The sequence below is a fragment of the Mirounga leonina genome, unplaced genomic scaffold, assembly GCF_011800145.1.
Source record: "Mirounga leonina isolate KUSES-001 unplaced genomic scaffold, KU_Mleo_1.0 Mir_200, whole genome shotgun sequence".
In the NCBI taxonomy this organism is placed as follows: Eukaryota; Metazoa; Chordata; class Mammalia; order Carnivora; family Phocidae; genus Mirounga; species Mirounga leonina.
In genome coordinates, this window is record NW_023270503.1 from 14,452,456 (window position 1) to 14,464,665 (window position 12,210).

Genomic DNA, 12,210 nt, shown 5'->3' on the forward strand with positions numbered 1-12,210 from the left:
TTGCAACGACGTGGGTGGAACTGGAGGGTATTATGTTGAGCGAAATAAGTCAAACAGAGAAAGACATGTATCATATGACCTCACTGATATGAGGAATTCTTAATCGCAGGAAACAAACTGAGGGTTGCTGGAGTGGGGGGTGGGGTGGGAGGGATGGGGTGACTGGGAGATGGACACTGGGGAGGGTATGTGCTCTGGTAAGAGCTGTGAATTGTGCAAGACTGTTGAATCTCAGATCTGTACCTCTGAAACAAATAATGCAATATATGTTAAGAAAAAAAGAAGAAGAAGAAGAAGAAGAAGGTAGCGGGAGGGGAAGAATGAAGGGGGGGAAATCGGAGGGGGAGACGAACCATGAGAGACGATGGACTCTGAAAAACAAACTGAGGGTTCTAGAGGGGAGGGGGATGGGAGGATGGGTTAGCCTGGTGATGGGTATTGAGGAGGGCACATTCTGCATGCAGCACTGGGTGTTATGCACAAACAATGAATCATGGAACACTACATCTAAAACTAATGATGCAGGGGGCGCCTGGGTGGCTCAGTTGGTTAAGCGGCTGCCTTCGGCTCAGGTCGTGATCCCAGGGTCCTGGGATCGAGCCCCGCATCGGGCTCCCTGCTGGGCAGGGAGCCTGCTTCTCCCTCTCCCTCTGCCTGCCTCTCTGCCTACTTGTTCTCTCTGTCTATCTCTCTGTCAAATAAATAAATAAAATCTTTAAAAAATAAATAAATAAAATAAAACTAATGATGCAATGTATGGGGATAATATAAGAATAAAAAAAAATTAAAAAAAAAAAAAAAAGACCCTGCTTTCAATTCTTTTGCTGATAAACACAGAAGTGGAATTGGTGGGTCATAGGGTAATTCTATTTTCAATTTTTTGAGGAACCACCATATGGTTTTTTGAGGCAACTGTACCATTTTACATTCCCACCAACAGCAAAAGCACCCTCTTAAACAGTATGTAGCTGAAAAAAAAGAATGAGGTTTATCCACATGTGGTGATGGAGATATGCAAAACACTAAGCAAAAATGGAAGGTGCAACACCATTATTACAGTATTACCCCACTAGCAAATATTAAAAATGGGTAGATAGATATTGCAACATGTATAAAAAATTTTTTGAGAAGACACACAAGAAACAATAGTGGTCAACTTTAGGGAGAAGTACTAGGAAGCAGTAGAAGGGAAGTTGTATTTTTCATTTTATACCTTTCTAAAGAGTTTGTTAGAAGCTATTCTACCATTACTTGAGGCAGAACCTCCTTCTATATCATTTCAATTTCTTACTTTGGGCATAAATTACATATGTATATATGCTAAATATGTGTAAATATAAGTAAATTGTAGGACAAGGAAAAAAGAAATTTTTGAACAGGCTTATGATACTATACTATTTACTTATTTTTCATGCTAATCAAACACCGCCAGAGACATTCCAAAGGTTAGCTGTATTTCAGTAGTTTGAGGCATACCTTTGAGTGTTCTGAAAGGAAGTCTGGAAGGAGATAAACTTGTGCCAACAGCTCTGTGTAGTCACGACAACGAAAATAGTAAATATGGGAAAGAATATTTTCAAGAGTGAAATCCTCCAAAGCTTTTGGGTGCTCTAGAATAAAACAAAACCATCTTAAAATAAAATAATTAGTGTTATTTGTTTTGATATATTGGCGACTGTAGGAAAACAATACCTTTGAATAACAAAATTCTTCGCTTTAATTGAAAGATAACAAAATTGTAACAAAATTACTATAAACTATCATTGCATAATTCCTGACGTCTTATTTTCACCTTTTGCACTATTTGCTTACATGCTAGGCTATCTAGAAATTGTTTATACATATACACAACTAGAGTTTTAATGCCTGCCTTTTCATATTTCTAGTTACTGGCTTCCATTGAATAGAAGTCACATAATGGAATTTCTCTTGTTTTTCTCTTTTATAGGACTGCAAATTAAGAGTTAAAAGGAAAAATGTTCAAAAGAAGCATCTTTTTCCCTTATGGTAACTTTTTTCCTTTATTATTGTAGCATAATTTGATATTTAAGTAGAAACAATGTAAGATCCTCCTTAGATTATATATTTTTTTAAAAACCACTTTTGGGGAGGGGTGCCTGGGTGGCTCAGTTGGTTAAGCGTCTGCCTTCCGCCCGGGTCATGGCCCCAGGATCTTGGCATAGAGTCCTGCATCGGGCTCCCTGCTCAGCGGGTAGTCTTTTTCTCCCTCTCCCTCCACCCCTCCCCACCACTGGTGCTCTCTCTCTCATAAAAAAAAAAAAAAAAAAAAAAAATTCTTAAAAAAAAAATTAAAAGAACCACTAGTACTCATATGAAAATTAAAATATCCAGCTATTACACTCATTTAAAGGGAATACAAGCATCTTATGAAAAGTATTTTTTTTTCAATTATTAAAGAATAAGGGGGGCGCCTGGGTGGCTCAGTCGTTAAGCGTCTGCCTTCGGCTCAGGTCATGATCCCAGGATCCTGGGATCAAGCCCCGCACTGGGCTCCTTGATCTGCGGGAAGCCTGCTTCTCCCTCTCCCACTCCTCCTGCTTGTGTTCCCTCTCTCGCTGTATCTATCTCTGTCAAATGAATAAACAAAATCTTTAAAAAAATAAAAATAAAAAAAATAAAGAATAAGGGTGGCTCAGTCGTTAAGCGTCTGCCTTCGGCTCAGGTCATGATCCCAGGGTCCTGGGATCGAGCCCCTAACCCTGCTCAGCGGGAAGCCTGCTTCTCCCTCTCCCACTCCCCCTGCTTGTGTTCCCTCTCTCGCTATGTATCTGTCAAATAAATAAATAAAATCTTAAAAAAAAAAAATGAGGACTGCACATCCAAAAAATAAACTAGAACAGTCAAACCAGAAACCATTTGATTTAAAAGTAATTAAAAGGGCAAGAACTTGAATACCTTTAAGTATTTAAATTGAAATTACCTCTATATGTTTTCTTAAAAAATCAAACAATATTTCTACTTGACAAAAATAAAACTTAACACAGTCATGAACTCAATTACATTCTACTCAGAGCCCCCTAAGGTCAATCGGCTTAATGTTCTAAATATTTCCAACATGGTTTTTCAAAGCTACCTTCCTTTGGTGGAGCGCCTAGGTGACTCAGTCAGCAGGGCGTCTGCGTTCAGCTCAGGTCAAGACGCCAGGGTCTGGGGATCCAGGCCCCACCTCTGGCTCCCTGCTCAGCTGGGAGTCTTCTCCCTCTCCTTCTGCCCCTCCCCCCACTCATGCTTGTTCTCGCTCTCTCTCTCTCAAATAGATAAAATCTTAAAAAAGAAGTGAGGGCCGGGACGCCTGGGTGGCTCAGTCGGTTAAGCGTCTGCCTTCGGCTCAGGTCATGATCCCAGGGTCCTGGGATCGAGTCCCGCATCAGGCTCCCTGCTCCATGGGGAGCCTGCTTCTCCCTCTGCCTCTGTCTCTCTCTCTCTCTCTCTGTCTCTCATGAATAAATAAATAAAATCTTAAAAAAAAAAAAAAAAAGAAAGAAAGAAGTGAGGGCCATAAAAGGAGAAGAAAAGGCCAGTCTAGGTTGTGGCATTTCTAAGTCTAAAAGAAAGATCTGAGAGTTTAATACTAGGATGCTGTCAAGTCATTAAGCTTCATGTTCCAAATGGCTTCTTGCTGAGGCTTGAGAGGTACAAATGCTAATTACTTTTATTATAGAGAAAAAGAGGATTACTTGCTAACTTACCCTCTCCCATATGTGTTCCTGCTATAAGGTGAAGGTGCTGAATGCACGCAGTAGCAAGGTCTACTACTCTATCAACCATAAAACTTCCTTCAGTATCAATAAAAACTGCTTCACCTTCCACTCCTCCAAAACATTCTGGTATCTGCACATCTACTGCCAACTGCATACTGTCAAGAGAAAGCTGAATGACCAAATCATCATAATCATCTAAGGCAGTGTTTTTCAAACTCCACATTACCACCCATTAGGTACCACCATTAGGCAACAGAGATGGCTAACTTTCTGCTCCAAATATATATGAATCAACTGATATTTGGATTAGGGGGAGGGCATACCCATAAAACCATGACTAAGGACTTTTTAGTGGTTTTTAGGCCTCTGGGAATGAAACCCTTTCTTATACTAAACCTACCTTCAAATATATTCCCAGGAATTAATTCTATAATAAAACAGAAGAGGGCGCCTGGGTGGCTCAGTCGTTAAGCGTCTGCCCTCGGCTCAGGTCATGATCCCAGCATCCTGGGATCAAGTCCCGTGTCAGGCTCCCCTCCCTCTGCCTCTGCCTGCCTCTCTGCCTACTTGTGCTCTCTCTATCTCTCTGTAAATAAATAAAATCTTTAAAAAATGAAATAAAATAAAACAGAATATTACATGTTTACCCTAATGATCACATTACAATGTTGCAAAAGAAACGTTTTTGGATACCAAAATAATTATATCAATTTAAAGATGGGGTACTGAAGTAACACAAATAGTAAACTGATTTTTGTTTGATGTGCATGCATACACACACAAAAAATTAAGAGCACATACATCCTCTTTTGGTCTCCTGAATGTAGACCCACAGCACCATATTCTATTACTTACATAAAATGTCATTAAGCCTACACTTAAGAAGGGAACATTTTACTTTACCATAATTGTGTTTTTCCAATACCCGGTACACCACAAATTTCTGTTGTTTTAGTTAAGGGTATTCCACCCCCAAGAATATTATCTAGTGCTGAACAGAAGGTAATTATGAAGCTCTGGGTATGCTCCTGCTCAAGAAGTTCCAGTGCTGTACACTTCTTGCCTGACTCAGCTATAGCAGCATATCTTGATTTACTTGTGAGACATTCTCTTCTTATAATTTGCAGAGTTTCCAAGGCTTCCTCTTTAGATATCCCAACTTCTGAAAGTAAAAAAAGAAAAAGGAAAAAACAACAAAACCCAAACCTTGATTTTAGAAATTTAAAAGTCTTAACATGCTATTGGGTTGTCTTCATTAATTTTAATTTTTAGATAATAAGAGTGATGCCAAGAGTAAAGAAACACAAAAATAGGGACGCCTGGGTGGCTCAGTCGGTTGAGTGTCTGCCTTCGGCTCAGATCATGATCTCAGGGTCCTGGGATCGAGCCCCTCATCAGGCTCCCTGCTCCGCGGGAAGCCTGCTTCTCCCTCTGTCTCTGCTTTCCTTCTCAAATAAATAAATAAAATCTTAAAAAAAAAAACAAACAGAAACATAAAAATAAAATATAACATTCCATTAACTACTGAATTTTTCAAGTTAAAAAAGGCATTCATCTTTGTTTTCTTAGTCTTTATATACTTAAAAGATTTATTACCTCAAAAGCAGAATCCAGAAACCTAAACCTCTAAAGCATTTGAGTACCTACAAGAGTATCTCAGGAGGTAGAAATTAAAATGTATAGGCAGTCAGTCCTTTTACTATCCCTTTTGGTTTTATGAAATCATAGTTATCTTGATCTAATAAGGCATCTAAATTATTTTTTGGGGGCGCCTGGGTGGTTCAGTTGTTATGCGTCTACCTTCAGCTCAGGTCATGATCCCAGAGTCCTGGGATCGAGTCCCGCATCAGGCTCCCTGCTCCACTGGAGGCCGGCTTCTCCCTCTCCCACTCCCCCTGCTTGTGTTCCTGCTCTCACTCTCTCTCTCTCTCTGTCAAATAAATAAATAAAATCTTAAAAAAAAAAATGATTTTTCAGAAGAGAATGAAAATGACCTCTAACCGCCTAAAACAAGATTTAACTTTAAGAAGTTTGTGCATGTATTATTCATAATAAAAACTTCTCATAGAAACACTACCATGAAAAATTCACGTATCACTCCAAAATTTTTAATGAGAACAATTATTTGATGCACAAATACTTTAAACAATACACTTATGCTTCCTCAACTATATAATTTCATTCTTATCAGACAATATGGCTTGAGAAGAGAAAATGGCAATTACAAAACAAGCTGCTAATGAAAGGAATAATGAAAGGTGAGGGTGACATCACTTATGAGTCTGATAGGTCAGTGCCTGATTTGCTTAGGATATGAATACAAATTTGGCACTAATAAAAGACAATAGGGTGATAAAGAAATGAAAATTCTATTTAAAAAGCCTAAATTCTGGAGTCAGATTTCTTGGGTTTGTAAACCCTGACTGAACCACTTATTATGAAGTTACTTAGTATGGGCGAGTTACTTTTTTTTTTTTTGTCTCAGATCTTTTTTTCTGTAAAACGGGAAGAGACATATTGAACAGCTGGGTAGGATACCGAGGCCATCCAAAACGCTCAGTAATTGTTAGCTACCATTATCATGCAGATTCTCTCATTTCTTTTCTGCAAAACCAACTTGTTGAAAGAAAAAAAAAAACCATCACACTTTGGGAGACAGGGTTGCCTTCTGCTCAGGTCGTGATCCCAGAGTCCTGGGATCAAGCCCCATATCTGACTCCCTGCTTCTCCCTCTGCCTCTGCAGTTCCTCCTGCTTGTCCTCTCTCAAACAAATAAATAAAATCCTTAAACCAACAAACAAAAACGTTGGGAAACCGAACGCAGTGTAAGATTTAAAACAGTTAACATTGGGTCTACAACATTTATTCTTGAGGGGTGAGTTGAAACCTCATTACTTTCCATTTGTTAAGGGCAAGGACTTAAAATTTTGTTCTATCTTACGAGCAGTTCTGAGCATACCCTCGTGTAACATGCACAGTGAGACCGCAGACAGCTTCATTTTTGTTTCTTGTTTTTTTTTTTTTTTTTAAGATTTTATTTATTTGACAGAGAGAGAGAGCACAAGCGGGGGAGCAGTAGAAGGAGAGGGAGAAGCAGGCTCCCCGCCGAGCAGGGAGCCCGATGCGGGACTCGATCCTGGGACTCCAGGATCATGACCTGAGCCGAAGGCAGCTGCTTAACCAGCTGGGCCACCCAGGCGCCCGACAGCTTCATTTTTGTATACCGCATGATGATACAGTGGTTCCCACCAATGTTTAATCTACAGTGTTCTGGAATGAGAGGTTTGGGGTTTCTTGTTTTGTTTTTCCAGCGAATTACAGAAGAGAAGCAGTATCTTCTTCCTGTTGCTTTCTCCACGTGCTGGAGATTCTGCTCCCTTTCTCACCTAGTGTCTCTAGTCCTATCACGAATCCTCCATTTCTCAAATATAATCCCTTGCCCCTTGGATTTTGGAACAGCTAAAACTAGACCAGCTGTCTGGGTACCAATCCTGGCTCCGCAATTTCCTAACCCAGTCATCATGAAAAGTTACTTAACCTCCCCAAGCATCTGTTCCTTCATCATATTGGACATAATAATCCACGTTAACAGGGTTCTTTTGAGTAATAGATAATCCTCAAGAGGATTCAGCAGGCACGGGTAGAGAAAGCAATTAGTAAACGTTTTCAGGACCACAGCTCTAACCATTCACGCCCTGTTTAACTGGAGTCAAGGAGCGGTTTCACGTTGCAAATGCAGGCTTGGGCGGAGGAAACTGGCGGAGACAGGGTGGAAACCTGAAGGCGGAAGAATCGAGATGGAGGCGGCACCGACGGCGGTCCGTGTGCCTCAACTTGCCGCCAGGAGTCGTTACCTTTGCTGAGCTCGGACGGTTTCATCTCTAGGAGTTCCTCAGCTGTCTGGAAACCTGCAGACACCAGCTTCACCCGCACCGCTGGCGACAGCGGGAAACTCACTAAGTCCCGCTGCATTTCAAAGCCAAACACCTACGCAGAGTAGCTACACCCCAGTCTCAACTCCGCACGCCCGCGCGCGCGCCGTGTGACGTCAGACGTAAGGCGGAAGGGGCGGAGTCTCTGGCCTGCCTGCACGCGGCCTCGGGCTTGGCCCTTCTGAGGAGGATTGTTGTATTTTCTCCGTAACTGCACGATTTCTGTTGCGATTCTTACAAATCCCTTTTAGGGTTTCCCCATCAAACATACATCCTGGCAGTAAAAAGATGGGTGGAGACCGCAAGATGGAGAGCCAGGCCTTACACACCACATCTCCACACCTCAGCCCTGGACTGTTGGGTGGAACCTCAAGGTTATTAATAGGAATGATCTACCCCCAAGTGGGGGTAACGCACACACTAGCCGCGTACCGGCTTGGGGTATGAGACAGTCATGTAAGGATTAATCGGTGTCTCCATTATAGGGTTCCAGTCTTCTACCTTTTCTCGTCGGGTATCCCCCTTGCCTTCCCCCTTAGCCTTTCCCGCCCTCACCCTCGGCCTCGCCCGCGCGAGGAATTGTGGGCCAGCCCCCCACCGCCACCGGGAGCGCTAGGCGCCCAATCCTCGCCTCCACCCACGCCTTCCCCGCGAGTCCAGTCTGAAGCATGGTGGTTTCTGAGACCGTTGGTTCACGGCCTGCCTAACTTAAGAAGTAGCTGGAAAAGTAAGCAAGTGATGTCCCCGTCGTGGGCTGGGCGTGGGCTCCCGTCCTGAGAGGGAGTAATTGGGCTACGCAAGAGCTCCTGCTCTGGTACAGAGTTGAGAAGGGACCCCTTCTAAAATGGAGAACTTTGAGGGAATTGAGGCGGTTTGGAAGGTGGGTTACGAAGTCTTTCTTTGCCTAAGTGAGTGTGATTTTTTTTAGGGCAGTAACTTGTTCACTACATTTGTTAAGATTCTTAGCCTTGAATTTTTCCCCCTAGCTTAAAGGAACTCCCTAAATATTGCAAATCAGAGCCCTTTAAGTACGTAAGATCTAAGGAAGGAAACATATGTTGAGCACTTTAGCAAATCCCACACATTTCAAATGCTCACAACCGTACCAGGAGGAAAACGAGGACACAGAAGCTTAGAGCATAGTTTTCTTCAAAACAGAACTAAAACCTAGTACCCTTTCTTCTACCCCGAGCTACCTCCAAATTGAGAGCCCCTTTTGGATGGGGTTTCGGGGGTAGAATTCGAGAAATGTCCCCCATTTTGTACGACAGGGAAAGTCTGGTAGGACTGGTCAAAATGTGGATTGTTTGCCACTCAATACCTTGTTTAACTACTGGTATGAGTCACATCTGGGCACACAGTGGGTATTACATAAATGTCCGCGGGGAGAATTCATGCTTACAAAACAACCAGGGTCTTGGGTGAAGAAGAGATGGTGTTAACATATTCAACGACAGAGCTTTACTTGGTTTGCTCAAACTCGATGGAATCAGTCGTGTTTAGAACTTTGTTTCATTGGCTGTGGAGACTTAGGAAAGTAGTTGACTCTATCTGTAGTCATACAATTGTGTGTTATTAACATCTTATTCTGAGCCTTGAGTTGTCTGTAATTATTGTTTTCACATCATTCTTCAGATTTCTTTAATATGGTTTGCTCCATAGTCAGGCTTTCAAACTAGGATCCAGGTTTATGAGGCCAGGCACCAAGAACTGAACAAAACTGTGGGATTTTTATGGAAGATACACCTTCCTATGGTGTCAGATTCGCTCAGTTTTTTGTTTTTTTTTTTAAGAGGGAAGAATTGAATGATTTAACTGGTAAGCTATTTAAAATATTTTATGTTAAGTAAACATTAACATACTGTAAAGTAAAAAGCAAACATAAAAATAAATTTTCGAATAAACATAAGAATTTGAAGAAAGATCCAGTTTAAACTGGATACTTCAATAGTCTCCCAAAGCCTCCTAGGAATTTTTTTTTTTTCCGTTGCAATTTGGCGTTACTTGATGAAAAAGTTTGAGAGTCACTGCTATGGACAAATGAGCATGAGCCTTGAAGTCATACAAATTTGGGTTTGTATCACATCTCTGGAAATTACCAACTGTAAGCCTTGCAGCAAGTTACTCAGTTTCCTCACCTGCAAGTAAAAGATAATAATTCATGGGATTATTGGAAAGATCAAATTAACAAATATAAAGGTTTTAGTACAGAGAGGGTACATAATTTTAGTTTATCCATTTAAAAATACTCTAGATGTGTCTTCAGTTGAATAAAGCTTTATTAAACACCTAGCTCAGTAGAGTGCTAATGCTGAGATGTTTTTTAAGTGCCTACAATTGTAAAGTGCCAAAGGAAAGTGCTTTTACATATTTCATTTAACTTGATGCTTGCAATAATATGTGAATAGTTTACTTGGGTTCCCGTTTAAAATTATTAAGATTAGATCATTTAAGCAAGATTAAATATTTATTAAGTGCCAGTTATGTGCATGGTTACAGGGCAAATGACAGAATTTCTGCCGTTGTGGAGCCTATCATTCAGGATCATTATTGAGCATTTCTGGCTTTCATTGCTATCTAGATATGATACTAAGGGTAGGAATGAGCTATTTCTGCCAATATCTATAGTTAATCTAAGTATTCAAGTAAACTGGTCTATTTTCTAGAGATATGGGAGAGGAGTAATCTGAATATTTCTGTTATAGCTGAGGAGAAATTCATTTTCTTTTTTTTTTTTAAAGATTTTATTAATTTATTCATAAGAGACAGAGAGACAGAGAGAGAGAGAGAGAGAGAGAGAGGCAGGCTCCCCGCCGAGCAGGGAGCCCGATGCGGGACTCGATCCCCGGACCCCGGGATCATGACCTGAGCCGAAGGCAGACGCTCAACCATCTGAGCCACCCAGGCACCCGAAATTCATTTTCTTTTAACCTAAAAATATAGAACTTCTAAAAATGGTGAGCTTGAATGTTCAAGTGGATTTGGGAATGGAGAGAGAAATGAGTGCTGTTTCGACTAAAAAAACTTTGAATCAAGGCTTAGCTTTAAAGGTGGTTATGATAAAACTTAAAGCCTCAAACACAAATATTTGGAGTATCAATATCAGTTGTACAAAGCCTTATACATAGTAGGAGCTCAGTATTTATTTGTTGTCCACAAACTCTTGAAATCTCATTTCTGTGATGCCACCACACTCCTGATTTCCTTCATATCCATCTGGCTTTTCTGTCTCCCTAGGAAGCTCATCTTCCAGAACCTGGCCCTGAAATGTTACAGTTCTTTTAAGACCCCATAGCTGACCTTTTGCTGACTATTCTGTTCTCTCTTCTCTTGTTCTCTCATTCTCTCTCTCTCTCTGCTATCTCATTCACAGTTCAGTGACTATATGCCAGTGATTCTTTTTTTCTTAATTTTTAAGAAAGATTTTTTTTTTTTTTAAGAAAGATTTTATTTAAGAGAGAGAGAAAGCACGAGCAGGGAGAGGGGCAGAAGGAGAGGGAGAGGGACAAGCAGACTCCCCATTAAAAGCAGAGCCCAACGAAGGGCGTGATCCCAGGACCCTGAGATCATGAGAGATTACGACCTCCGCGGAAGTCAGACATTTAACAGACTGAGCCACCCAGGCACCCCGATTCTTAAATTTATATTTCTAGTCCTGCCCTGTTCTCTCACCTCCAGATGCAAGTATCTGATTGCGTACTGGACAGTGCAAAGGTCTCCAACTCAGCCTATCTTTTTTTTTTTTTTAAGATTTTATTTATTTATTTGAGAGAGAGCACATGAGTGTGGGGGAGGGGCAGAGGGAGAAGGAGAAACAGATTCCCAGATGAGCAGGGAGGTGGGGCTTGATTCCAGGACCCTGGGATCATGACCTGAGCTGAAAGCAAATGTTTAACCAACTGAGCCACTCAGATGCCCCTCCAACTCAGCCTGTTTCAAACCTAACTTAAGGTCACCTGGGTGGCTCAGTCAGTTAAGCATGTGCCTTCAGCCCAGGTCATGATCCCAAGATCCTGGGATCGAGCCCGCATCAGTCTCCCTGCTCAGTGGGAAGTCTGCTTCTCCCTCTGCACCCCCCTCAAATAAATAAATAAAATATTTAAAAAATATATTTTAAACCGAACTCATTATTTTCTTCAGCCCACTCCCAAAACCTTGTCTTCTTCCTGTATTCCCTGCCTCCATGAATTGAATATCCATCCTTCCATGTGCACAGACTAGAAACCTAGGAATCATTCTCCACACCTTCCCCTTTCACTCCCCATGTTCAATGCATACACAAATCCTATCAATTTTCTCTTTAATATATCTTGATTCTGTTCATGCCTCCTCCTCTAGGCCAAGCTCCTACCATTTTGCTTGTAGGTACTCTATCCTTTTAGCTGGTCTCTCTGTATCTTGTCTTCTCCCCTCTAGTCTGTTCTCCCATGCTACAGCCAGAATGTTCTTTCTACAGTACAGTTTTATATTTCAGCTCATGTCTCTTCCTATTTTGCTCTTTACAGACCAAATTTCTTAGTAAGACTCAAGTCTCCCTTTTAAGGCTCTCACAGCAC

The 12,210-nt window shown here is 41.3% G+C and overlaps 1 protein-coding gene across 1 annotated transcript in view; it reads right to left on the reverse strand.

The window, feature by feature from the left end:
* The window catches only part of RAD51C (RAD51 paralog C), a 48,258-nt gene extending 40,479 nt beyond the window's left edge, over window positions 1–7,779 (reverse strand). Inside the window, exons 1-4 of the mRNA XM_035026730.1 lie at window positions 7,577–7,779; window positions 4,626–4,884; window positions 3,711–3,877; window positions 1,477–1,610 (exon numbers count right to left, since the gene is read on the reverse strand). Coding sequence (XP_034882621.1) covers window positions 1,477–1,610; window positions 3,711–3,877; window positions 4,626–4,884; window positions 7,577–7,694 — 678 coding nt within the window. The 5' untranslated portion in view covers window positions 7,695–7,779. The remainder of the gene's footprint in view (window positions 1–1,476; window positions 1,611–3,710; window positions 3,878–4,625; window positions 4,885–7,576) is intronic.
* Window positions 7,780–12,210: the final 4,431 nt, after the last annotated feature.